Below are 26,641 nucleotides of genomic sequence, written 5' to 3'. Positions count from 1 at the left end.
ACTGCAACGGACATCTTAATGAGTCAAAAAAAAAAGGATACAGCACTAAGAGTTTCCTGCCGCAAATATTTTTCAGTCACGTGACTTACAGCAGAGAGAAGGGATTGTGTTGTCCTGTAGGAGGAAAAATGCGACACACAGATAAGAGACGTCTTCTCCACCATAAGAAATAATAGGAAAGTTTGAAGATCAAAATATGCATGAAAACCTTGAAACATCAGATTCATTCAGCTCACTCTTCCTCTTCATCACAAATTCAATCACGGCTTGGATACAACCTTCTGCTGATTGCTTGATTTTGTCACATATAGCAGTTGTACAACCATGCAATACAGCAACAAGCTGAGAGTAAATTCAAATTTCAGAACTTGCAAGCCACAACTATTGATTTTGACATTAAATTGCAATTTTCCTGTAACAATAAGCTACTTGTTCGAAGATTAACTTAACACAAACACATCTATGCAGCCCACCCTTCTTAGCATAAAAAAACCCATGAGATACAAACTCAGCAATCAAAGTCTAGAACTATTTCCAATCACTCAATCACAAGCTGTTTCAGAGTCAACTCTAAGAGGCTTAACACATACATGAACCACATCCATGTATGGACAGCCTCGAGTAAAACAGTTATTCTTTACTTGGCTGGATCATATTTCAGTCCCAGAAACACAAAAGAAGTGCTTTGAAGCAAAGGAGCTGTAAAAGTAACACATCTTTGATTAGTTATATGAGCTTCCTTTATCCTAGTACATCATAACTTTCCAGCAACAGTCATGGTGGTTCGTTATCCCATGCCTTGTAATTAAAGAGAAATGGCAATATTTTCTAAGGTAGGCCCCTCTGGTTATTAGATTTTGTGGGACGTCTTCCTTTCTCTTTTACTATGATGCTTGGATTCAGATACAAGTGTCGGATCCTAGAGTCCGACGTAGAAGATTCTGAATCAAGGACACGGTGACACGAGGTGTCTAAAATGTGGGATATCGACTCGTAGAAACAAACAACTTAATATCAAGCGACTCGTAGAAACAAAAATTTAATCTCCTCAATATTAAATCTTTAGGTTAATAATTTATCTACGATTCCGTATCCTTTTTTAAATTATGCTTCTTTTTCATTTAAGAAAACATGAAACTAGTCTTATATAAGAAACAAAAATTATTAAAAGGACGGTTTAATTTTAACATAAAATTAGACTTATTCACTAAATGGACTCAACTAGTCACCGAAAGAAATTAACCTAGTCATTATTGAGCTAATTCTCTTTTTAATATTGGACTTACCATTGCCTAATTTTAATTTAAAAGTAGACGGTCTCTTACAAGACAAACTCTATAAGAAAAGAGTTTGATATTTATAAGGAAAAGTCCCTAAAAGAAAATATCTTGAATATTGACCCAGTTTATAAATCCACTTGAACACTATTGCTTGTATAACTAAAGCTGAGTGCTAAGGCCCAATTTGCACACAAAAAAGAAGAAGAAAAAAGTACGTATTTTTACTCTTCTGGGCCCAAAACTTATTCACTTACTAATTCTCACAAACAAAAATCTTAGCCCTGTAGGCTGTAGGCATCTGCTATCGTTTTTCGAGAGAGAAGATAGCAAAGAGGACAAAAACAAAAACAACAATGAAACAGCCTCTCTTTCTACACGTGGCTGGGAATTCTGTCTCTCTCTAGCCTACATACGCTGGCCATCAGACGAATATCCCAAGAATGTAACCAAAACAATCTCACCAGAGACCATAGCCCCCAAATTTTCATATTCTTCCTCTCGATTTGATGCCTCAGTTTTAAAATCTAAATTTCTTTGACCATAACATGGGGACTTTTGCTTTTCATCCCTATTTGATTTCTTCATCTGCAACTTGAGTAATCCAACCCATATACCCATGTCTGCACCTAAGTCATCAACGTAGGTATGGCCGTATGGGCAATATGGTTTGGGGTTAGCTTAGAGTCCGAATAGCTTAGCGCTTTGGTGCTATCCTATTATCTCTTTGACTAATGTATCCATTGGCATGCATTTTTCCCATTAGCTGCATGCTTATTCATACAATTTAATATCTAAAAATGAGGAAGGAAAAGTAGAAAAAACAAAGACAAAGAGAAGAACTTGCCTCATCCTTTGTGAGTAATATGCAAATAGATGAAACCACCCTGTTAAAAACTTCAGATGGATCAATGGAAGCATCCTGTAGAAAGATTTGGATTAAGGGAATACACTTTCATAGGATCATGAATCATACAAGTGTCAGCGTAAGAGTAAACTAGAAATAAACTCACACTTTTCAACATAGCAATAACATCCTCCAGAGACGACAAGGCTCCATAATAAATTTCCACATTTGCATTTAAATTGGAATTTGTTGGCCTTGGAAGTGAAAGGGCTATGCTGAAGAAGAGATCGAGAATCTGTTCGGGAATCAGAAAGCCCGTCAATCAGATTAATGTGTCATGTAAGTGTCACCTTCAAAACAAAGATATACAAAATGATTCATCAAGATCCTAACAACCTGCGATGAGAATTTTCTGACTTCAGCATTAGTATCAGCACAGCGTGGAAGATAGACAATGACCCTATCTCCAAGAGATAAGGCCTCGCGACTAGGCAATACAAAAACAGCTGAAATCAAACCAAGGAAAATGCATTAATGTCAGTGGATTCAGAAAAAGAAAAAAATTAGAAAGTGTAATTATTTCTGTACATTTGTTCCCTCCAAAGATAGTTGTCAATGAAAAAGAAACATCTTCAGACGCTAAATATACAATCTTTTCTATCTCAAAAGGCCCAGAAACTAAAAGAGATCACATCAATCATAAAATTCAACCAGCCTCCAATGAGTGTAGTGCCCCATTGAAGAACATCACAACTGATATCATGTCATTCTCTTTCCACGTCATCTGTTATGCAATGTTGACTCAAAACATTACCAAAAACATTTTGCTAATTCATTAGTTAGTCAGTGAAACATATTATTTCAGATAATAAATCAATCACCAAATATCCAAAGTCTAAACCCACTCATATTATGATAGGTTTGGTCATATTATGTTGAAAGAATACTTTTCAAACTAAAATATCAACACAACTGAGCTCAAAACCGCCACTTTGGCTGTGATCCATTCTGTATATTCGCTACAAGCCGCTTCCACAACAAAGCGACTTGGTTCTGCAATTCTTTCCTTGGTCCCATTAACTACTTCTCTTGAAAATGCAAACATAAAAATTGTAATAAATGATATTTGCAAAACATGTCATCTTCAAGTTTTAATCAGTTGAGACAAGTCAAGAACCATGATTACTTGGAAAGTTTTGGAAGTTGCCTAGCAGATTACGGTCAATATGCTTGCCGTGTACACAACTTCCATGGCAGCCTAATGGACAGAACCCACTCGTGCACAGCTTATGGAACTTAACAAGCATCTCATGTGCAGCTTGGCAGCCTCTTGTCCTTTGATGTTCTAGCGCTGAGGAAACATATGGATCAATTTGTCTCAGAATATGCAACAGCTGCTCTGTTCTACTTCTTCCATCTTCCCCACTGATCAACAAAAAATTAAGGTTGTTACAGAAGCTAAGAATAAAATATGAGTCTTCAAATGCAGATACAAATTACAGCGGATAAGCATAATAACAACAACACTCTTTGTCGAATCAAAATTTTGTGTTACAGGAAATTCACACATAGGAAATTACATCTGAAGAGATAGCTGCATTAATAAAGAGTACATGAAGAGACAAACCATTACATATAATAAAATATATAAAGACATGCATTCTTGTGTTCACCATACTTCCATATGATACATAATCAAGTTCTAATATAGCTGGTTTTAGTAGTTAGCACTTGAAAGCGTCTTCATAAAAAAGAATATTAATGGAGTCTACATATCCTTTGCAAAGCTAATAAAGGGCAATCTTTCTAGATCAATGAATAGAAGTTTTCAATTTCTGCTGGCAATTTTGGCTTTACGGATGAATGCAGCTCCATGATCGGCTTACCACACTTGTCAAAGTCAAAGAAGTTCAGAAGGTTTTAAATGGATTTAGGACAAATTCTAATGTGGTGGATGAAGAAACAAATTTAAGTTCTACAAACACATATTTAAAGTATACTTTTACTTTTCAAAAGAATGACATAAATACTCTCTTAGCTTCGAAAATTAGATTCACTTTTGAACTATCCCCTGCTTTCTCCTTGGGTCAGAATGACACATATCTCACATATCTCTTATTCGTCTATATCAGCCCACAGATTAAACTATAGTTGCCATGGTAATTACAGATCTAGAAATCAGCGTGGTAGACAATAACAGAAATAAATGTCATGTGACAGCAGATCAGCTAAGAAACAAAGGGGAGGCACCAAAGTTGAACAAGAGAAAGAGATATTGAATAGCAGGGAGTAAGGAACTGAGAGATGAGCACCAAACACACAAATATATAGCAAAACTCAGCTAGACAAATGGTGGCCTGGTGGGTAGAGCTTTAGTGAGGTGGAGGGAAAAATGTAAAACTGCAAAAAGAGAAAATAAGTAGGGTGAGAGGACAGAGGCTATAGGAAAGAGGCCAGCTGCTTGATGGGTCAGGTACTCTGTTTCAGAAAAAGAGCTTCAGGTAAGTAAAAAGATTCAAAAAAAATTATTATATTAACATTATTGACAATAAGCGTGTTTGATCCACAAGCATATGTTGAGGCATTCAAAACATGTTGCCTCAAATGTGTTTGACAAAACAGTATGGAAAGGCCCTAGACGTTGCTGTTTTCATAAGCTTCATTGCATAATGATTTAGAAATGCTGGAAAGCCTTATTGGGAATTAGGCATTTCCCTACTTCATAAATTGTAGCTACTTGAATTAAAGCTGCCACTGTAAACGTTTAGCTACTTGGTAAGTTGTAACTGTGAATCCACAACACATTCTGCACACAAGGCTATGCCTATGAGGAATGATGCATCCAAAGGCTGATAGTAGATATAGAATGAAAAAGAGGATCCTTATGAGTTTAAATTTTCTGGTAATCTCTCATCGTGAACCCTTTTTTTTATGTTTTCTCAATGGTAACCAAAAACAAAATTGACAAATAACCCTGTGCTTTTATATATCCTTAAATGTGAACTTAATGAAGGTTTAGGCCTTAAAAAATCATTTTGGTTTCTATGGTTATTAGTTATGCTGCCTGTGTCAATCTACCAAGTCAATTTCTCTTTGTTCAAGAAAATGATATGATAGATAAGAGGCAAAGAGTAAACAGGGGTTGTGCTTGTCTGCTTGATTGCATTAGGCGAGGAAAGAGGTGCGGATCTGAGAGGTTCTCCGCTGGTGGTTGGGTTGGCGTCGGGGAACAGAGTAGCTGGCGGTGGTGTCGTGGCTTGGTTGGTTTGCAGTTAACTAGAGGTTAGCAGGACATGCTAGTGCTTATGGTTGTTAAAAGAGTGCAGAGCCGCGGTGGCAGGGCATATGGTGCAAAGTAAGGAGATGTAGCTCTTATTTTTGGGTCGAATTTCTTTACTTGCTTTTGTATAACTCAAAAGTAATTTACTTGTAAATATTGATGAACAATCGGTGTGTGATTGTCAATGTAGGTCATAGTATGGTGGTTGAATTGGTTCCATCAGAAAGAGAAAACCAGAGAGGGCGTGAGGGTTAGTGGGTGGTCAAAATTAAATGAGAGGCTAGATCAGTAGTTTGATCTACTGATGACCATGATTAACCATAGAAAACACAATACTTGTAAAATCAGTTTTTGAATGCCTAAATAAGATATACAAAAGCACAAGGTTATTTGAAACATTATATATGTAATACTCCGAATTTTTGGGAGTTATTCTTTTATAAATAAATAAATACAAAGAATAAAACGAAAATATTTTAATATTATTTACAAAAAAATACAATTTGGGCAAGCCTACACTTATAACTTAAATAAACAACCTACCTTTTATACCTAATTATATTATGTTTTAGGTTTATTTTATTTTCGAAAAAAAATAGAATAAGAAATAGGAATTTGATTTGGGAACAAATACTATTAAACCTAGGTTTACCATCCTATAAATAGGAGAGAAGAAGAAAAAACAATAAAAAAATCAGCAAAGCCCTAACTTCACCCGTTCAAACCCCAAGATTATTTTTCTCTCTCCTCCCTTATTCTATCCTCCTTTCTCTTCTTCTCTCCCTACTACCCTACCACCGTTTGCTTTGCCGGACTCGACGCGTCGGAGGTCGCGAGCGAAGTACGAGGCAGCGGGTTGTTCACGCGAGGTTCCTGTGGTCGCGCAAGGACGGAGCGTCGTGAGTCGAGCATTGTGCGTCGCGAGAACGGTTCGTGAGTCGAGTGTTGCGCGTCGCGAGGACGGTTCGTGGGTCGAATCGAGGGGTACGCGAATTGTGGTTCGCACATTGCATTATGGTTTTGGAGTTTGCGAAGGGTGGTTCAAGCGTGCGTTGGGTTGCGCACGAGGTTTTGTGGCGGGGTTTGTCGAGTAGCGGTCGAGCGCGCGTGTGTAGCGCAGTCTGGTTGCGTTGGTCGTCGATGGTCTTCGGTGGTCATTCTTTTCTTTTCTTCTTTAATTTAATTATATATAATCTAATTTTGTAATTCTAATTTATCTTTGATTAAGTTTTGTAATTATGAGTAAAGTATAAAATAAGTAAAAGAAATCAGATTTTTAGTTATCGTTGTAATTCTTATAATAATTGGGTTATTCACATATGATTTTTGGTAATACTTGGGTATAATGGTTTAAGTTGGGTTTGTAAATGAAATATAGTAAAAGTTAAGGAAATCATATTCTTGATTATACTATTAGTTCTTAGGATTTTAATTCTCAATTCTGATTTAAATTATACCTATGTATATTGGTTTAAATTTTGTTATTATGAATAAGTATATTATAAGCTAACTAAAATCAGATTTGCATATTGTTATTAGTTCTTAAAAGATGTTAGTTTCAATAAAGTTTATGAGAAGGAAGTTTAAACAACAAGATTGGTTATTTTTATATTTCGAGACACTGAGTTTCACATAGTTAGTTAAGCTGATTTTTATTTTAATAATATCAAGGACTTAGCACTCAAATATTTTATTATTTGATTAGGTCTCAATTTCATAAGCGGAGCGTTCAAATAGTCAGCGAAGAGTCTTCTTTACAAGGTACGTACGCGTACTACTTCAGTTGGATATGTTAGTATCATGTGAGGTTATGAATTTTTTCATTGGAACCTAGAATCATGATAGCAAACAATTGTATGATTATGATTGATGAGATTGTTTGGTAGCATGAAATGGATTGGAAATCTATATGTATTTCCTGATTAGATGACTTGTGAATTGGATAACATTATTATTGAAATGCGTAATTCTATCGTGTCACAAGCATGAAATGTATTGGATTGGAATCCTTTGATTTATTGTGTAGCAAAGATGTTACAAGTTGTGTTACTTCGACACCCTCTTTCACCTTGGGTGTCGCGTATCTACTCGACACGACATGCGACACGACATGCGACACGACGCTCGACACTCCTGGAAGAAGTGTCGGAGTCGGGTATCAGAAAAGTGTTGAAGAGAGGTGTCGAAATCACCCAATCAGAAGAGAAAAAGAGAATAAAGAAGAGCCCATTGAAATTACAAAGGAGAAATTACAGATTTAGGGCTTGGATGACAAACCCTAGATGTGAAATTGGAAAGAGAGGAGACCAAGATTAGGAAAATTACCATGGGTTTTGCTTTTCGATCAATTTCAAACTGGAAGGAGGACTCCATTGTTATCCGATGCTATGATGTGATTGACATAGAGAGGGAGAACGAAGAGAAGTGAAGAAGATGAAAGAAAGAGATAGAAGGTGAAAGGGTGGGAGCCTGGGAGAGTGGGAGGTCAGAAACGTGGGTTCTGGAAAAAAAAAAACAAATACTACTAAAAGCTTGAAATGTTATAAATAAAAGCAAAATAAATACTTATTAAATGTCTGCATTGACAGTTGACTATTGGAACTAGTGTGTATTGGAACATGGCCCTCATTTACTCTTATTTATTAAACCAACATAAAAAATAAATGTCTGCTATTCTTTAATTATAATAATTTTCAAGGTACAATTTTAAATTCTACCTACTTTTTAACAATTTTACAACTTTTCTTTTTACAGAAAAAAGGTGTGGATTTTTTTTTCGACACTTATACGATACTCGTGTCTATAAAACTCGTCAAGACACTCTTTTGACCGTATCACCGTATCGGCCATACATTTGGAGTAGAGTGTCGGATCCTCCGATCCCTACTTGGATATGACACCCGTATGCGTGTCGGGGTATCATAGGTTACAAGAACTAACAAATTGAGCAATGTATCTAAGAAAGATCATTAAATAATTACATGTTTAATGTTATGTGAATGGATAATACTAAGAGATGATATTTGGCAATAAACTTGTAGTCTGAATCCCTACCAGTAATGAACAGTGGGGGGAGTGTGGGACTTGTTCTACACTCCTAAGCTCCTTATAATTTTGATAACTCAAGTAGGCAGAAAGTTTCGTACGATCTTGGAGGTGTGCATCCTAAGGTGATGGATGTGGGACAAAACGATTACATGTTTAATGTTATGTGAATGGATAATACTAAAAAAGGATAATTGGCAATAAACTTGTAGTCGGAATCCCTACCAGTATCTAAGAAAGAACATTAAATGATTACATGTTTAATGTTATGTGAATGGATAATACTAAGAAAGCATATTTGGCAATAAACTTGTAGTCGGAATCCCTACCACCAATGAACAATGGGGGGAGTGTGGGACTTGTTCTACACTCCTACACAGGCCTATTGTGACGACAGTAGTGTCCTTATAAATTTTGATAACTCAAGTAGGCATAAAGTTCCATACAATCTTAGGGGTATGCACACTAAGGTGATGGATGTGGGACGGAACGAAACCGTATTTATATTCCATCTAATAGACCAAGTTGTCTATTAAGGATTAAGTTGCATCTAATCCTCCTTAAATTTATGAATTTTGTAAATATATTTTAGTATATATATATTTATATGTAATATAATTTAATTTAAAATAATTTATTTAGTTAAAAGTTTGACTATTTATTTAAAGGTTTTACTATTTTGAAAGTCAAAGGAATTATTTTAAGGATTTAAGAAAGTTAAAATATTTTGTTAAGACATGCTTTGAAAAATATTTGAAATACTATTTGGATTTGAAAAATGAGTTTAAATGGGCTTGAGGAACCCAAATAATAATTGGATTAGGAAAAACCGAAAAAGAACTTTTAGTAATGTTAAGAGTTTATTCATCATTCAATCCTACTTGAAACTCAATTGTCTTTTCCTAAGCGCAAAAGGAAAACTTACTTATAAATACACTAAACCCAAATATTTTACCCACACAAATTTTCTCTCTCCTCCCTCCCACTCAAGAAAACCGGTCAACCCTTAAGTTCCTCTCCTTTCACGTATTTCCATTCTTCTTTCTTTCTTCTCTTTCAAGAAACATTTTCTTCTTCACCAAGAAACACAACAACTCCACCACCGCCACTATTCACCGTCGATCACCGTCACTAAGGTGTCGGCGCCGCTGCTGCCGGTCCTTGGCCGGCGTCCTCATCCTTGTTCACTTTCTTGTGTTGGTTTGATTACTTTTCTTCTTCCTCGAGTTTTCATTAAAGATTATGTTTTTATGAGTTAGTTTAATACTAATTATGACTAGAAGCTTTAATTTACTGTTTTAATAATGAATCTATGATTACATAAATTATGTATTAAAAGAATAAAAATTCAGATTTGATTATTATGTTTAAATTGGGATTTTAATTATCAAAGAATGGATTTTTAGGATGTTAAAGATTGAAAAATAATAGTAGCATGTTATAAACTATTAAATTGATTTAATTTATGAATTTAAGCATGTTTAAGTATGTTTAAAGGGAGTTTTAATAATTTATAAGTTGTTGGAATTTTAGAAAAGTTGTTATTAATGCAGTTTTATGGGTTTTCATGATTAGTATGGTAGTACTATGCTAGGAAATATCGGTAATTGAAGTTTTGATGATAAAAACAACTTTTAAATATTTTTAAAGGGAATTTAAAGTATTTTAAAGTTGCTGGAATTTACTTGGAGTATTTATTTGGAGTATTGAGTATAAATTCTATTAGTTGTTTTAGGCGGAGAAATCTGTATAGGCGACTTCTAAAGTTGTTTAAGTGGCCTATTAATTTATCTACACAAGGTACGTACATACCTATGTGTTGTTTGATGTAGTATCATGATTTTAGGAAGAAAAGTTATGTAGTATCATGTATAGGAACTTTGTGAATTCATATATGATTACTATTATGTTGGATTTTACATGTTTTATGCCTATGTGCGAACATGTTAAGTATGAGATTTATATCATGTTTGTATGGGGGAATTAATATATTTATTAGTTGGATCATGATTGAATCATGTGTTCCCGTATATTATTATTTTCACTATTCTATGAGGATTGTGGGCCTTATTTGGTAAGTTGATAATTTATGTCTTTGAAAGGTAAGTTGGTTGTTTTCTAGGTTTAACAAATAAGAAAGATTGAAATAAAGAAGGAATTAATCTTGGATTGTAAGTTATATGATCACTTATTTGATTCCAAGATAAAAGAAATAAAATTGTGAATATTTGATTATATATTATCTCCATTGCTTGTGTGTCATGACAAGTAATAATTGGTAAATCATGTAAAGTGAACTTGGATAGTGATGAACTTTAGAGTGGTGCACGTCTGAAATTGGACAATCAGGAGTTGATGTACATGGTAGTCGTGCCATGGCTTTTTTCTGAGAATTGGATTGATCACCGTTCCTATTTTTATTTAAAAGGTTCATCGATATCGTAGGTCATTATGGTAGTCGTGCATGTGCTTCGTCTTCCTATGTGAAGGCTGATTTTTAGATGAGACAACCCGGTCCAATGACTATTCCATGAAAGTAATAAAAAAAATGTTAAAATTTAGTTCAGTAAAAGTTATCTGCGAATTGTTATGTCATTATTGATCCCTGCTTAATATTGTTAGTATCATGTTAGGAATGATTATTCATTATTATGTAGTATTCAACTTTGTTGACTACGTACTTTGTTTTTATGTGTTAATCATGGCTTTGCCTTGTTGATCATGTGATTTTTGGTGAGCAAATTATCTAGTGCATTGACATCTATGTGTGCAGATGATGCATCATGGGGTTTCAAAAATGGAAAGATTGTGAAACATATTGACATATTTATTGTTTTATAGTAGATACATTTATATTTAAGTTTGTATTTTGAATAAAAAGGGGTCAATGATGATTTCAGAGTTATAGTTAACATTTTATTTTCGCTGCAGTTTAGTTTTCATAATAATGTTTTAAGTTAATGTTTTCATTTCAATAAGTTTGCGTTTCACCGCGGCGGTAACACTCCCAAAGTTGATGCGGTGTAGTTTAGACGTGTATGGATTTTTTGGGTGTTACAAAACTGGTTGTCAGAGCCAGAAGTATATATTTTTTGGTTACCATTTATAAAACTTAAAAATAGAGGTTTATCATTGAGAATTTCCAAATTTTATTGATATAAATATAATATATACACATATACTCACAGAGATACACACCGATAGATACACTTAAACTATCAGAACAAAAACTGAAATGAACTGGGAATACCTTGTAAGTAAGATTGTACACAAAAGTGTGATGAGGTTGTCTATGAGGGGATTGACGACCTCTGCTGGTTCACTAGGTAAAGCAAAAAATCCCAGGACAGCCTGAAAAATTTGGAATTATGTTTATCAGTAGACTTAGCTGGAGTTCAATGACTCAATATGCTGGAATCAGGCTCTGTTCAGTTCACCTTATTTTTGCTTATTTCAGATCTAATCAGATTAGATCAGATCAGATCAGAAAAAATAAGTTCAGATCAGATCAGTTCAGATCATGCTTATATTTAAAAATCATTATATCTTTCATTACATATTAGTAAAAATTATAATAATTAAATATTAATAAAGTACTCATTGAGACGAATCAAACAAGACCCCACATGACTATATTTTTTCTTATATATTGAGAAAAATCCAAAAGATAAGATCTTGTAATCAGATCAGTTCAGATCAGATCAGAAAAAATAAGTTCAGATCAGATCAGATAAGTTCAGATCAGAAAATTTCAGGTGAACTAAACATAGCCTCAGTACCTTCATAATATAATTTCTGGTTTCCATGGTTAACTTCGGCTCCACTGAAACCAGCGTAGTGCAAGCACTTAGAGCAAGAGCCTGCATTGACAAAAGAAATAAGTAAATGGTGAGGATGGACAAAACTGATTAAAGGAGAAAGACGCAAGAAAAACTACACACTACAGAAAATAATTAAATATGAAGTAAACGCTATGACCTGAGTCCGTAGAATCTCAACACTGGTGTCAATGAATTCATCATCATTATCATGACCCATCAGTGTCAAAATATAGTCAAGCAATTGGTCTCTTCTCTTAAGCGGAAATGGGGCACCATTATCTCCAGCCTGGATAACAGCTTTACCTGCAGTGCATACAAGCTGAGATCATCTTACAAACATTTATAATTAAAAAAGCTCAAGTACAATAGCATTAAGAATATTGCACCATGTGCATGCACCACAGGCATTCAAGAGATTTGTTGAATGTTATTTGATAAATGAAAGTATAAAGCAGCTTGGGGAAAGTAGTTCACTAGATAGCTTGCTGTGTGGTTGACAGGAGTAAGTATACTGAATATTTATTCAATTTAGTAATAGTTTTTCAGCTTTCTTTAAGTCTCTTACGGTCTTTTTTCTCAATTTTATTAATTCTACTACTCACAGGTGAAAATTAAGGGCTAAATATGATATACCAGCTGTATAAGTAGCTCCATTTTCTATACAAGTTAACACGCACATCTAAATTTTCAGTTCCTTTATAGAAAAAGGTGAACAAAAGGAGGACGCCTGTGTGTAAGTCATGGTAAGAAAAGACGTGGGAACGGGAACGATTATACTTTTTTAAATATAATCTTATAATTGGTAAAAGTGATGAAAAGAAAAAGGATTAAGATCATGTGTATTTGAGAAACAAGGTGGATAGGAGAGAAAGCTATAAATATTGAACCTTGAAGGTACAATTTGTGATATTGTGGCCCAAAGAGGAACTGCAAGGGAGCCAAAGCTTGAGTGGACCATAATCTATTCAAAAGACTTGAGTACCATCACATAATAACTGGAGCACGTGTAAAACAAACTTTAATGGAAGGTTCTCCCACGCTTGAGTGGCTCCCTTATTTGATAACCAACTTTTTTTTTGACAGGAAAGGATAACCAACTTTAACTAAAAATAATACTACTAAGTTGAAACAGCTTTAACATAGTTTTAGTAAATTTTTCCCATCTTACCCTCATTTAGATATCATATACTTGTTCAATATTACATTAGGTTGTGGAAGACCATTAAAGAAGCGGTAAATGCAAAGTTACATAAAAAGTTTGTGCACGGAATACGTACCATTTAGGCCCTGTTCTAGTTAACTTATCAGAATAAGTTTATGCAATGACAAGTTAAGCTAAGCAATTCAGAAAAAAAAATATAAGATAAGTTCAGCAAAAGTAAGTTCAACGGAAATAAGATAAGTTGAGCGAAGATAAGTTTAAGTTAAGCAAAAAATTTAAGTTCAGAAAAAGTAAGTTGATAAGAATAGAGCCGTAATTTTTAGCTTTTGGATAAAGGTAGAAGGGAAAAAACATTAAAGCCAACTAGAATTTGAAAGAAACTCAAAGGGTGGTCATTTAAATGCAAAATGGTACCTAAGGCCTAAAGGTGATATATATATATAAGAAATTTAGTTGAAAGTGGTTCCTCATTAATTTTCCAATCCAAAATGAAAACAGCTTACACCGAGACATTCTTAAAATATGTATACTTAAGTGTTCTCAAAATACAGCTAGAGTCTTCAGCATCACATACCCAGTAAATCGATAGCTGTTATAACAGCCTGCTTCGCAACAGGGTGGTAAACATGGAGAAGGCGTGACAGCATATTCGTTCCCTGAAAGTAAGGCAAAAGCAAATTAGCAATACCTAAGAATGAACAATATAGACTTACAATAAGCTCGTATCTTTATAGCAATAAATACTAAGTCAATAGTCCTTTTCCCGATAGGAGGCTCAGGTACTGAATCCACTCTAATGCAGTTCTTAATACGACGCTTAAGACCAGATACAGGTTTCCAACTTCAATCATGTGTGCACACTGCACACTTAACATGACCATGGAAGGGATCTCTCTAATTTAAACATCATAGGATTATAATTCTCAAAACCACCTTGATTATACATTGTGAAAGACCACATACAAGTAGTTAAGTACTATCAGCCTTTTAACAATTCCTGTGAAGTCCAAGTAAAAAATGTAATTTTCCCATTTTACCATCCATCAAATATTATTGTCTCTGTCCCCAAAGCCTATTTTACTATACTTCTTCACCCCAACCAAGTTGCCTATTTCCTTTTATGAATTGGATACACTAATTAAAATGATATTATCTTTACCCTCTGTTTCTGATGTAATTTTGTCAATATGACATTCTCCTCTACTATATTGATAGTTAACTCGACCAAGGTCCAACGAGAACAACTTTCCTTAATTCTTGTATCCAAAAGAAATGGGCAACATGGGGAGCTTAAAAAAAAAATCAAAATTTTTATGTTTAGAAGGTTGTTTGAAAAACGTTAAAATGAAATAAACAAATAGATACTAACTAGTAGTCACAGTAAACTTTCAGTGGGGGTTATTCTATTGTACTTAAGGATGGATTTGAGTATTTTAATTAGGTAGGTATGGTTGTAAGAATAAAAGACCTATATAAGGGTGGGTTTTTGACTTTTTGTTATTAATCCTTGAAAAGAAAAAACTCAAAATAAATCCAGAAATCTAAAACAGATCAAGGATTTAGTTTTTTTATATATTTTACCTATTTTGATAGGGAAGCAAGCATCTATATGTATCATAAAGCTTAAAGAGTATACTCCTAAATGGTGCTGGTCTCGCTTTATATTGAGGGATATCAACAGACATAAGGACTAAGGCTATTAGAATTGAGAGGTGTCAAATTTAGCATGATTTTGGCTACAGCTCATATCTTCTTCATTTCTTGTTGAATTAGGTGCAAACTATGTCATTTAAAAGCTTATTTGATGAGATCCCATTTTCTTTTCAATGATGAATAAAATTAAAGGATAAAAGAGTAGAGGGGTGATATTTTTGGCAAAAGTCCATATTTTCTAGTCTTTATTGTATTAGATGCACACTACATCATTTGAAAACTAAATCAATGAGGTTTCCATACATGTGGAGTGATGAAAAAATTTAAAGCATCAGACGTTCATCTAAGTGAAAGTAGTTAGAGTTTCCATTATATGACATTTCAATGCCACAAACTTTATATTTCCTGTCTTGAATTTTGTGTCTATTGGCTTTTTCGTCTGAAACAGATTACGCAAAGATACTTAAAAGTGAAAAATAACTAAGCTACAAGTAGCTTCACTTTCGCATAATGAGGTTAGTCAAAACCGAAAAACATACCACAAGAGCATCTATTCGTGCCTCAATAACATTCGAAGGAGCATATCTTGCAGCATATCCATACATTAAAGCCAAACCAGCATGTATATCATCTGATTCTTCAACTCTAGCTTTATCAATAAAGAACGAGAGAAACCTGATACATCAAGGCGCAGCTAGTTTACCCTAAAAAATCTCCACATCAATCAGACTAGGAAGTAATACTAAAACCAAATTAAACTACAGGAAAGTGAGGATACAAATAAGGGCTTCATAAAAGGCAAAGATATTGCTTCCTCAAGTCCACATTTTACACCAGCAGTAAGAAGATGATGCAGCATCTTCAGAATATGACATAATGCACTACAGCGAATTTCAGAGTTGAAACACAAAGTTCCAAGACAAATATGCTGACAGATGCACATAACAAAATCCAAACAGATTTCTTCTGTACTTCCCAAGTCCCAACCTGTTGTGTATCAAGCTATCTCAGGCTTCATCAGGTTTTTTAAAACATCCATATAAATATTTTTCCTCTTTTCTCTAGATATTTAAAATGTTTGCTTGAATTACTTTTGAGAGACTACTTCTGTTGCACTTGTTGATATTTCAAAAGGACATCATTTCGGTTGCTTTCTAGACATTTTTTAGGGTGTCATCCCGGTCTTAGGCCATTTTGAAACATTATATATCTGTAAAGGAAAGGTGAGAACTTTACTGCTCCATAGGACACTCACTGTGTCGATAAAGGTCGTGCTGAAAATTGACATCAGGGTTCAAAAGAAAACAGGAAAGACTAGCATCAAATCACTGTATTTATCCAATACCCAAATCTACTTTCACTCTCTTTCCTACCCCAGCATACTTATTTGCCATTGATCAAGAGGAAAACCATATCCTGCATAAATATGTAAGATCAAGTGTCCACAAGCATGTGACAAGGCAGCATGGCTATGAATGAGAGGAGGCAAAACCTCTGGAATAGACTCTGCCCAACATTATCAAGAATCTCTTTTAGCTTTTCTAAGACCATATCCAAGTGAGAAGCTGCAACCTGAAAGACATTTTTTGAATAAGAAACTATACAAACAAAACAAGCTGACGTGCTGGAATTTGTTAGTAAGCTAACAAATTATATATAAACTCTGTGAGATACCAATCCCATGCCCTTCGCCAAGCCAATTCTATTAGTAGGAATTGCTATATTAGCCTGTTTATACATCAAGTCAATCTTATCACGAACATAAACTTTGTCATCAACTTTCTGAAGCAACATGCCAAGGCACCTGCAGACACAAGGAGAAAAGAGAAACGAAGATCAGAATCATTGAAGCTTTTGCTGTTTTTTCTACAATTCTGCCAAGCCTTTAAAATAGTTGAGTCTCCTGAAGCATACTCTTTTGATGGGCAGCTACAATGGAAAGACTTGCAGTCAATCGGTTCAACAATATTTTGTGTCATGAATAAATCAAGCTATAAGACTTTGGAAATGTCCTAGAACAGCGAGAAACAATTTCTTCCTATTGGCATCTTCTTTTGCTTTAGTTTCTTACTTTCTTAATTTCTTTATGTTAAATTGGAGAGCACCAGTGGTGAGAGGTTCCGTTTGTTAATAAATAAAGAAGATTAGTTCTAACAGAGATCATTGGGGTGTTAACAATGTACACAAGGAGGGCATATAACATAATATCATCTTATCCAGAGACCTTCATGTAAAATTTAATACAAAAATTCAGAAGTGCCCCTAAAACAGCAGAACTAGGCCTCTACTGCCCTCACATTATTGACATAGTCAGTGGTCAATTAGTAATGGCCGAACTACAAAGTATTTTTAACCAGATGTTCTGCCCACACATGTTCCATAACATGTGTTTTAAGATCACCCTCAGACTTCAGTTATAGGCCACTATAACATCAAGTTAGTACACATATATATACTAATGACATTCACAACTAATACTCATCCCATCATAGTCAGCACAAATGCTTACATCTTTCTAAGTCAGCACAAATGCTTACATCTTTCTAAGTCAACACAAATGCAATATAGTATTAACAAACCTTAGCTGGTTGTAAATCTTATATTTCATTATTTCACTAATCAGGTCGTCTTATCCTCAAAAAACTTACAAAAAAAAAACAGTGCAGATGAGTTCATTATTAGCATGTTAATAGCATCCATTGGCTTTATCTGATGAAGATGAGTTCAAATTTACCAATACCAAGCATATTTTACCGATGAAGTAGTGCAGAATGCTCATCCACGGATGTATACAGTTCATATTGTTTGGCAAAAACATCTCCGAGACCGATTACCCAATCAACATCCTGCCCGACATCCAGAGATTCTGCAAGAAACTACCAAGCAAAAGTGGAAGGAGTATAAATGTGCAGATACCAGATAACATATGTCTTTCTTTTCTGGTGGAATCATTTACAGTTGGAGAATTAAGGACAGGGATTGCAGTAATAATCATAACTTTTAAAGGTCTAAGATCACAAATTAGAGTCAAGTGTAGCCCACAATCAGCAGGGCACTGCCTGGACAAGAAACCCTCTCTATTGTCTCAATAATATATTTTTCAGCAGTGCTCCAATAGAGGCAAAAGTAAAATGTCAGTTCAAGTTCAAACAATTGTCATCATTAGAAGTAAAAATCATCACGACCCACTCATGCTAACCACTCGTTTGGAAGCAAGAGTAACTGAAAAAATTAAAATTAGGTAGGTAAAAAGCACAGAACTCATTAATATGAAAAGTATGTCATGCCTCCATTAGCAATCAATAGTGGTCTGATGAATATCAATAATCCCAATCAAACAACTAGTGACAAACGATTACTAAACTAAGGCTAATAAGTCTACTCACATTAATGATCATGTCATCCCACGTTTCTCGGCATGACGGATCCTGCTTCAAGTCTTCTGTATCACTGACATATGCCTTCATTTTTGGAATCTACAGTTCACGAACGAAGTCAAAGACTGAACATAACTGTTACTGCAAAAGCTCATACTTGAGAGAAGGATTGCAAACACATAAAATTCATATCTGCCAATTACTCAACAGGCATTTGACTCAATAGTAAATGCTGACCTAGGTTTATCTTGGATCAAAAACTACCACATAAAAATACAAGTCTGAGATACACCAATAAGACTGTTTTATTAGCATTAAATTCATGCATCAATTATTGGACATCATGTCACTTGCTGGTTGCTAGTGCCTTCATTTTACGTTGAATTTACAGATTTTGTCCCACCTAGCTAAATTTTATTCAACGGATCAAAGCATTCCACTATATGACAAAATGCCATGCACCAGAATATGACATAATAGACATCCAGTAGAAGGATGCAGAAAGAAGATCAAAGACCAAGAACTGCAAAAGACGCAAGGGAATCTTGCTTATAGACTAGTAGATTGATTCCACAAATAACAAAACCTATAAATGGATGATTTAGTGTAGTACTCAGAGAAAAAAAACACGGTCGCGGTCGCGTTTGCGGGAACGGTCGCGTTGTCGCGGGAACGGCTTGTAACGGGGAAATAGAACGTTTCGCGGCCGACGTGGCGTGAATTTTTTAAAAAAATTCACATTAATATTTTTTAACCTTATTTGCATTTTTTTAGTTTATAAAGCATTATTACAACATAATATAATCAAATCTAATAGAATATCATGTTTCCTCAACTACATTAAATCCTAAAAAGAATTTGGCCAATGTTTGAAAAGAACGGATGTAACGGAGATAAAAGCGTTCTAACGCGGCGAGTTCGCGTTACGGAACGGACAACGCGGCGAGAAGTATGTGAATTTTAATATGGCGTTCCGTAACGGGATTTCGCGGAACGGCAAATCCAAAATCCGTTACAGAACGGCCGTTCTGTAACGGAACGGAAGAGTTTTAATTCCCTGGTAGTACTCAAGAACCTATGGAATATTGGACTCCAAGGATCTCATATTCTTGTTTATCTCTTTACAAAGCCACAATCTTATAGTCTATGCCTCATGGAAATGCCAACAAGTATTCAAATAATATTTCCAGATTTTCCACTGATGCTCACCAGTGATTCTGGCACACCCTCATAAAAGTTACCCAACCCACCTCCCCTGGTTGTTCCTTCATGTTTGCATATATTGACAAAAAAATGCAATTAAGAAGTAATGTAAGAGATAAAATGGACAAGGTTATCGTTATTTTACAAGTGTTTGTTATTTTAGTGATGAGAACCTTGGAACTGTAAATGCAAGTTCTCTCCACATCTTCTCCATTACTTCTACAAGTAAGCTCACTGATTGATACCCAAATTTGTGAAGGGCATAAAAGGAAATAATTATATCGTTGAATAAACTTTATATGTAGTGATACACAAATTCTTTGGACGTTTCCGAAAGGAACATAGTATCTACATTAAGGGACAGGAGGGAACGTTGAGTGGCATTCTTTAAACACTTTCTAAATATCAATGAACATACCTCGTCTTGCCAAAACAAACTGATGTTCTTTGGAAAGAGAGGTCCCAAGAAATTAAGCACCTGAACATAGAAAAGATGAAGGAAAATTTAGTTTAATCTTTTGTGTCTTATTCTGTAAGGATGATTACATGGCATCAAGGCCCATGAAATAAAATAATCCATTTGACAAAAGAAAAAAAGAAAAACAATGTCAGAAAATTCTGCATTGTACTTCGTGGTTTTGGCTTATAATTAATTGATAACCTACAATGTATTTGTAGTGAACCTAGATTTTACAAGTGATCAATTTACAACACATTAAGAATCCTAGAGGCAACAACACACAAGTGATAAACTTACTGTGCATTCGACATTAAGGGAGATGATGAATGAACCAATCTTACTTTTTGCGTAAGATCCATCCAATTGTGCATATAAAACTAAAAGCCTTAATCAAATCTTTCCCCAACATCATAAAATTTCCCTCTTTACATGCTTTATTTTTCTGAAAGTGTCCATTTTTCCTTTCCTAATTTGATCTGCATCGTAGAAGAACTGTCATCTATCCAGAAAACCACTTTCTAATAGTATCAAAACTTCATGACTGTTCGGTGATATGGCAAAGTTAAAACCCCAAAAAAGCATTCAGAATACGAAATTGAAATCTAAAACCTGAACAATTGTTATTTCCAAATCAAACCCACTTTTTCAGGACAGAGTCACAATTGAAAGACGAGGCCGAGAATTTAGAGCCCTTACAGAAAGAATATGAGTTGCCCGGTGCTCCCTTGCTAGAGGATCATGCAAAAGTACAACCAATCGGACAAAGAGTTCCTGATAATAAACATGACCATACATAAGTACATGAATAGAACTTAGAAAAGCTATAACAATACGAAAGCTACCTCAGAACTTGGAATGTCAGTTCGAGCTTTACACTCACTCAGCATCATACTTCCACTACCAGATCTATGCCTACACAATTCTGCAATGCATCTACAAACCTGAAGAAAATAATATGTAAAAAAATCAGAGAAGTTCAGCATGTGGCACAATGACAATCCAGACAGCCAGACATAAAAGCAGGAGGACAAATTGAGAAAAGGATCAAAGTGATAGTCCCTATGTATCACTTTTCACTTTTTTAGAAGCTCTTGCAGTCTTAAAGACCAACTTTGACAGTTAGATTCATAGATATTATGTATTTATTTGTCTCCAATAAGTTAAGACCACCCTGGTAAGTGAAAGATGTTCGAATAGCTAGGCAAAAGAGGTTGAAGGACAACCAAATTGTTGAATTATGTAGCCTAGTTCTTTGACTGGAAGAATCAGCAATTCTTGAGGAAAAAATTTAATAATTTAAGCATTTAAACTACTCCCTTCGTCCTCAAATGATTGTCCTCTATACTATTTTGGTTAGTCCATAAATAATGGTCCTGTTACCTTAATTAGAAGATTTACTCCGCCAAACCTACTCAACCGATGAGATGTGGGTCGCTGCATTTTTACTACTATCCCACTCTATCTCTTAATATTCATATGATGTGGAACCCTCCACTAACTCTCTCTTTCTCAATCAATTTTTTTATACTTATTCTACTTTATCTACCTTAAACATACACTTTCCTACTATTTACTCTTAATATGCATGCCCAAGCCTAAGAAGATAATAACTTGAGGACGAAGAGAGTATATATTTGTACAAGCCCTCTTCTTTGCATTTTGGTGTCCTCTTATTACAACTCTTTGTCACATTTCTTGTAAATTCTTCTTTAGATCTGAAAATATAAAAAAAATATTAATGAAATTGCCGACCTATCATTTGTTTGCAATTCGATGGGTGTAAGATTTTTTAAACATTATTAGTGGGATTGCAGACCTCTATAGTCTGTTCTCAATTCGATGGGTGTATTATATATATATATATATATATATATATATATATATATATATATTATATATATATTATATATATATATATATATATATATATATATATAGGGGCAAGATCACATGAGAATGCTCCTTACATGAGAAATGAGAATGAATCTCAACCAAACGATTGGATTAGAGTTACAACATTTGTTCATTAAACTTATACCCCCCTAAAAAAATTTGAGCCAAAAAAAAAAAATTAAAAAAGTTTTTTTCTCTAATATTCTTTTTTTGGAGTTACATCACTTTTTCATTAGAGTTACATCACTTATTCATAAGAGTTATAGCACGTAAAATTCATTCTCATTTCTCATGTAAGTATGCATTCTCATATGAACTCACTTCTATATATATATGGTATAAAATTTGAAAATTTGGGGTATAAATTTTGTTGCATAACTATGAGTTTTATTTTTTATGTGCTAAGAATGGTCATGGTGAGTAGTTTTATTCATGGCTTTCTTGTAATATTTCTAAGTGCTATTCATAGTTGTAACATTTCTAAGTGCTATTCGTAGTTGTAACATTTCTAAGTGCTATTCATAGTTGTAATATTTCTAAGTGCTATACTGCTATTCATAGTTGTAACATTTCTGAGGACCATTATTCTCATCTAACGATTCATTTTTTCTTCTAAATATAGAGGGGAAAGCATGTGTTATAAAGAAGATAAATAAACAAATTGTGAACCTGATTCGAAGTGTAGTATCCACAATTTGAGATTGTTGTGATGTTTTAAACCAATTTAATTGAGAACACATATTTTTTGAGTTTGTTTGTAATTGATATTTTTATTTGGAAGAAGCACCTTTGATTCTGTATTGTGCAATTTAACATTATTGTGTATATCTTTATCTTGGTGTCCTACTTTATTATGGCAAGTTTTTGGTTTTATTTGTATGGTCAAAGATAGCTTTACAATTTGAGTTGTTTGTGGTGTTAATTTAGGCTGATTGGAGTTTTATTTATTTTTTTGGCAACTTTATGCCTATTATGTGCAGTACTTTGAAATTGAATTTGTAATTTTCTTTATGGAGAAGGCCAAAAGGTTGGGAATGTCATTTCATAGGGGACACCATGCTCCTCCCTTCACTTATATAATAGAGATAATTATCATCTAACAACTATATTCATCTCGAACTTATCTTATCTTCTGTGCAAATTTTTAAGTTATAGACATCATATTTATCACAATAACTAACTAGCTCAACTCACCCTAATCGCATCAAATTTCTTGCTTATAAATATAAGTTTAACACCCTAATCGCATCAAATTTCTTGCTTATAAATATGAGTTTAACACCCTAATCCTAATCTTCGCCATTTCCAGCACTTTGTGACAAAAACCAATCAACCCTGGCGTGCCAGCGTTACCAACTGCTCGACTTCAACTATTTGCGAACAACCTGAAACCACGATGGAATCCACCATGAGAATAACCTCCATGCAGCCCCCATACCCCTCTAATCATACGATCTTTTAGTTGAAATCTAATCACACAAGACCAAACAATGAGACTAAAGTTGCCAACCAAATGTTTTCTCACATATTCACATTTCGTTCCTTTGATATTAAAAGATCAATGTGATGAAAAGTGTTGCAGCAAACTTTGCTTTCTAATAATAAAGTAATAGAAAAGAAGCATTTACTTGTCATGTGGATGTGGCAATTATGCTTCCATTTTAACCATGCGAACTATAGTATAAAGTATAGTATGCCTTATATGTTCCAATTACTGTTTTTTTTATTATGTTTAAAATAATCAAAATAAATTTTATTACAACTCTTATTAAAAACTGTCTACCTTGCTACTTGCAAACTAGTTTATAGTGGAATACTATTGCAAGAATTTTAATGCTATATACTTCCTCCGTTTCTTGATACTTGCAACATTAAAATGTGTACAAGCACCAAGGTGAGAAGAGAGACAGAGAGATAAAGGAAAAAAAAACCCAAGTGCTAGGGGAGAGAGAGAATATATTGCCAAAAATATCAATATTGCAACTAATTGAGAACATCCTAAAGAGGAAAACGCTGCAAAATGGAGGAAGTATAATCTATAATATTATGTCTATGCTTGAAAAAAATTAAGTACAGTGTCTGTAACATAAATTATTATTAGGTATTAATTTGGGTTACATACCTATTGTAGAGATTGTAAAAGGTGAAGGTGCCTGTTAGTACCTTGTGTTTGGGGTTTGTGAAACTAAACTTGATGAGGTAAACTATTGTGTTCACCATGCTTTGGGAGGAAAATATGACTTGTTGCTTTCTTAAGTGGTATTATTGGTTTTACAACCATGAAACATCATTTGGAGATAACATGATTTTTGATATTTAATGGTGGTGATTATTGGCATTAATTAGTTGTTCCTAATGTACAATTTATAATTATTAAGTATGGTGGAATTAAAAATTTGATGTGGACTTTAAGAATTTATGATGTAGGTAAAGCTTAACATAATTTTGTACAACAATAATTTAAGATGAACAACCCTATGCATTTACTGGAACTATATGTTTTAGTTAACATTATTTTATCATTGGGTTGTCACCTCAATCCTAATGATATAAATCATTTAAAGTGGAAGGCGCTTAGATGGTAAGTCACCTTAGGCATGATCCCCTAAAGTGTTGAATATATTGGTGGAATACCACAATGTTCTTTATTATTTTTGTCGAAGACCAGAGCCATGTAGCAAGACCTTAACCTTATTCTACTCATTTGAGTATAAACACTCACAAAGGGTTCTGCTCACCGCCTCACCCTATTCAATTTTTTACTATAATCCACATGTATATGGTGGTTACTGGTTACTCCCATTTGGGTGGTAGACTCAAATCCACATTTCACTGGTAAAATTATAATATCTTTGTTCACTTACCTCTAAGTAATTAATTAAATCTTAATTAGTGAATGGTGTGTTGTGCTTCTGTATGCTACTTGTGTATGAAGATTTCAAAAGTAAAATGGTATCTGAATATAAGGAAATGATTTTTGATGTTTTTACACGGTGAAGTAGCGCTTACTCAATTTCCATTGAGTTCTTGGTTTTTCCTCGTTGCATATAATTTTCATGATGTAAAGGTGTACATGGCATGTACTGGGAGACCGTTTCATGTCAAAGTCTAGTACTAGAAAGTCATTAAAATAGATTAGATATAAAGACAACTAGTTTGGAGATTCAAATTTGGTTAAGTCTTAATAACTATCTTGGAGTTGGATTTATGTTTCTCTATTATGACTATGAGTCTATGCCAGTTCTTTAAATATATTGGAGTTAATGGTGGATTCATTTAGCCTTAAATTCAGGTTTGTAACCTAAGTCTGACAGCAAAACTCCTAATTTAGTATTTTATGCTTCTACTACACATCTATGACAGTGTTGTGAATTGGGGGTGTTAGTTAACTTCCGCTATACATCTATAAAGAGTTCTGTAAACTGGGGGTTTTACAAATACAAAATGAAAGGTATCACTTTTGACCAAAATACTAGGACTTTCAAAATGCAAGAAACTATTGATTGTGGATAAATAGTTGACTCAAATCATGGTCAAGAGAAATCCATGGTACCAAAGTTTAGTTAAATCTAGCTTGCGTGTGACCACATAGATCTAATAGCTTCCACCACCTAGTAGCTAACAAACAGAAAAAAAAGGGAAAATAAACAAGTGAAATTGGTCCATGAAACAATCATAAAAGATGGAGAAAGGTACGAAAGGAGTTATATACGGAGTATACCGTGGAAACTGCACCAGTATATGCTCGAGGAACAATCATCTTTAACAAAAATGGCCACAATACATGCTGCAGAAGTACATTATAAAGTAGCAGTCATTTTCAAACGTAATATTCTCGAAAAAATAAGCAATAAACCTTTGATTGACAAATAAAAACCTATATACCTCCATTTCAGGGATTGTAATCGTTAATAGAAGTAAACCTTTTTCACATACTGATCTCAATTCCGCCACACTGACCTTTCCAACCTTCGCCTGACACACACCCACAGCAATAATATTATAACAAAACTAAACCTTGTTACAAAGGACAGTAGGGAAAATTAAAATTTACATAGAGGTAACAAGTTTTTAATTTAGCTTGTCTCAAAGGGAGGAAGAAATTGTTGATCACCATCTCCTACGTCTTTAGGCTCTCTCTCTCTATGGCACTGAGCTTATCAATGCTTGGGATGAATTGGGTTTAGCCTCATAAGGCAAAAGTTGTTTGTACCTTGGAATGAAGGATAAAAAGGTTGATTGCATTCACTCAAGTATTGAAGCTAGAACCTTTGGCCGTATGCGAAGAAGCAGCACATCTTTGACGAAACTTAATCACTTCAAGCTTCGAACTTTTGAGGTCTCTTAGTAGTAAGGACCAAGTGTTGCATTCAGGGAGGCACTTGTCTACCCTTGACTCCGGGCATAACTTAACATGACAGGCTGAGGACATGTTAGCATTTAATCTAAACATCCTTTTACACATGAGTGATGCCCCTCGGCAGTAGGCGTCCTCTTCATATAATTCACTATTAATTATCCAAAGATAGGGGAGAGCATTTAGATGAAAATGTATGGTACAATTGCCATGATCTAAACCTTAGGCGTGTCTGATGGGTGGTATTAAATGCTTGCAATGGCAAT

General features: G+C 34.3%; 1 protein-coding gene across 4 annotated transcripts in view; it reads right to left on the bottom strand.

The window, feature by feature from the left end:
• Positions 1-26,641, bottom strand: part of LOC104898576 (protein SHOOT GRAVITROPISM 6) — a 48,924-nt gene that overhangs the window by 10,545 nt on the left and 11,738 nt on the right. For 3 of the 4 annotated variants that reach the window (XM_010685669.4, XM_010685670.4, XM_048647937.2), the window contains 20 exons: positions 25,904-25,993; positions 25,740-25,805; positions 20,968-21,066; positions 20,822-20,896; positions 20,084-20,143; positions 18,472-18,561; positions 17,840-17,961; positions 16,760-16,889; positions 16,578-16,657; positions 15,625-15,760; positions 14,007-14,088; positions 12,428-12,573; positions 12,229-12,309; positions 11,700-11,800; positions 3,311-3,549; positions 2,521-2,630; positions 2,291-2,419; positions 2,125-2,199; positions 209-342; positions 42-114 (listed from right to left, as the gene is read on the bottom strand). In XM_010685669.4, the coding sequence (XP_010683971.2) occupies positions 42-114; positions 209-342; positions 2,125-2,199; positions 2,291-2,419; positions 2,521-2,630; positions 3,311-3,549; positions 11,700-11,800; positions 12,229-12,309; positions 12,428-12,573; positions 14,007-14,088; positions 15,625-15,760; positions 16,578-16,657; positions 16,760-16,889; positions 17,840-17,961; positions 18,472-18,561; positions 20,084-20,143; positions 20,822-20,896; positions 20,968-21,066; positions 25,740-25,805; positions 25,904-25,993 (2,118 nt within the window). The remainder of the gene's footprint in view (positions 1-41; positions 115-208; positions 343-2,124; positions 2,200-2,290; positions 2,420-2,520; positions 2,631-3,310; positions 3,550-11,699; positions 11,801-12,228; positions 12,310-12,427; positions 12,574-14,006; positions 14,089-15,624; positions 15,761-16,577; positions 16,658-16,759; positions 16,890-17,839; positions 17,962-18,471; positions 18,562-20,083; positions 20,144-20,821; positions 20,897-20,967; positions 21,067-25,739; positions 25,806-25,903; positions 25,994-26,641) is intronic. The other variant, XM_048647936.2, reaches the window with a different exon arrangement.

This window comes from Beta vulgaris, chromosome 7 (genome assembly GCF_026745355.1).
Source record: "Beta vulgaris subsp. vulgaris cultivar EL10 chromosome 7, EL10.2, whole genome shotgun sequence".
Lineage (NCBI taxonomy): Eukaryota > Viridiplantae > Streptophyta > Magnoliopsida > Caryophyllales > Amaranthaceae > Beta > Beta vulgaris.
This window is presented reverse-complemented; position numbering and strand designations above follow the sequence as displayed.